Source organism: Fragaria vesca, unplaced genomic scaffold (assembly GCF_000184155.1).
Source record: "Fragaria vesca subsp. vesca unplaced genomic scaffold, FraVesHawaii_1.0 scf0511313, whole genome shotgun sequence".
Classification (NCBI taxonomy): Eukaryota; Viridiplantae; Streptophyta; class Magnoliopsida; order Rosales; family Rosaceae; genus Fragaria; species Fragaria vesca.
Window position 1 is genome coordinate 1 of NW_004441776.1, and position 1,119 is coordinate 1,119.

The 1,119-nt window shown below is 38.3% G+C and overlaps 1 protein-coding gene across 1 annotated transcript; it reads right to left on the bottom strand.

Annotated features, from left to right (window-relative positions):
• Positions 1-480: 480 nt before the first annotated feature.
• Positions 481-947, bottom strand: LOC101299917 (pentatricopeptide repeat-containing protein At4g21880, mitochondrial-like). Its single transcript, XM_004309304.1, has 2 exons — positions 749-947; positions 481-563 (listed from the first exon to the last, which is right to left on the bottom strand). The coding sequence occupies exons 1-2, from the start codon at positions 930-932 to the stop codon at positions 481-483; spliced, it is 267 nt and encodes an 88-aa protein (XP_004309352.1). The 5' UTR covers positions 933-947.
• Positions 948-1,119: the final 172 nt, after the last annotated feature.

Sequence of the window (1,119 nt, forward strand, 5' to 3'; positions counted from 1 at the left end):
AGAAAACACTCTCCACGATATGAATAATGGGTACACCAGAAAGTATAAGAAAACAAAGACTCTCTTTTCTCTACCTATCTCTCCCCTCTCCGCCCTCTCTCACCCTCTAACCGAGAATGGAACACACTTTGGTCTTTGTCTCTGCGATACAAAACCTAGAGCTGAACCCCTCCTTATATAGCCATAAGGATATCAGATCTCTTCACCAAATAGGAAATCCAATCCTATTAGTGGTAGGCAATAATGCCTCCTTCCTTCTCTGTAATCAACAAGATTACAGGTACACCATCATCAATAAGGATATCCTTTCCTTATTGGAACACCATACTCTAAGACGAAACATCTTAGGAAAAACACATGGGCTGGAAACCCAACAAGTTCCTATAAGACAATTGTGCACAACTTTTACAATAGAGCAAATTGCATGAAAAACAGAAGTGCCTCCTGTAATTGTGCACTTGAGAAAGTTACCGGAAACATTCATGAGAAGGTCCTCACCGTTAAATTTGGAATGCCAAGAACATAACTATAAATCAAGATTGAAGTATTCCCTGCTTCACAGTCTGCATCAAGCAAATAACGATGTCACTATAAGCAATTTCAGATAGTAAATGTCAAATACTACAGAATTAATGTACCACCAATCAAGGTCTATAAAAAATCAGTTAGGCATTGTATTTCCAATTACTGATTCTTAAAATGCAACGCAAAATATGGAGTCTACAGGTCAGAAATTTTATGGACATACCACATGCTTTATATTCCAAAAGGATCTTCAATGCAAAAGACTCCAATAGGAGCCTTCCAAGGCATTTAAAGGTACGTGCCACAACATCCAGTGATGAGAACTTTGTGATGTCCATACTTTCTAGTAGCTGCACAAACTCCTTCTTCCGGTCACAATCACAAAGCGCCAACAAAAATGCCTCCATCCGGCATACTGGATTTAGAAAAGGCCAGTATGCATTTGTCAAATCCAGATTACAGATGCACTACGTATCAATAGTGGACACATTTGATATGCTAAATGCTAGACACATCACTCAAGTATTACAGTAAATTGCAACCACGTCATCTATCCGAATATTCAGTTACAACTGATATTGGCATAACATATAT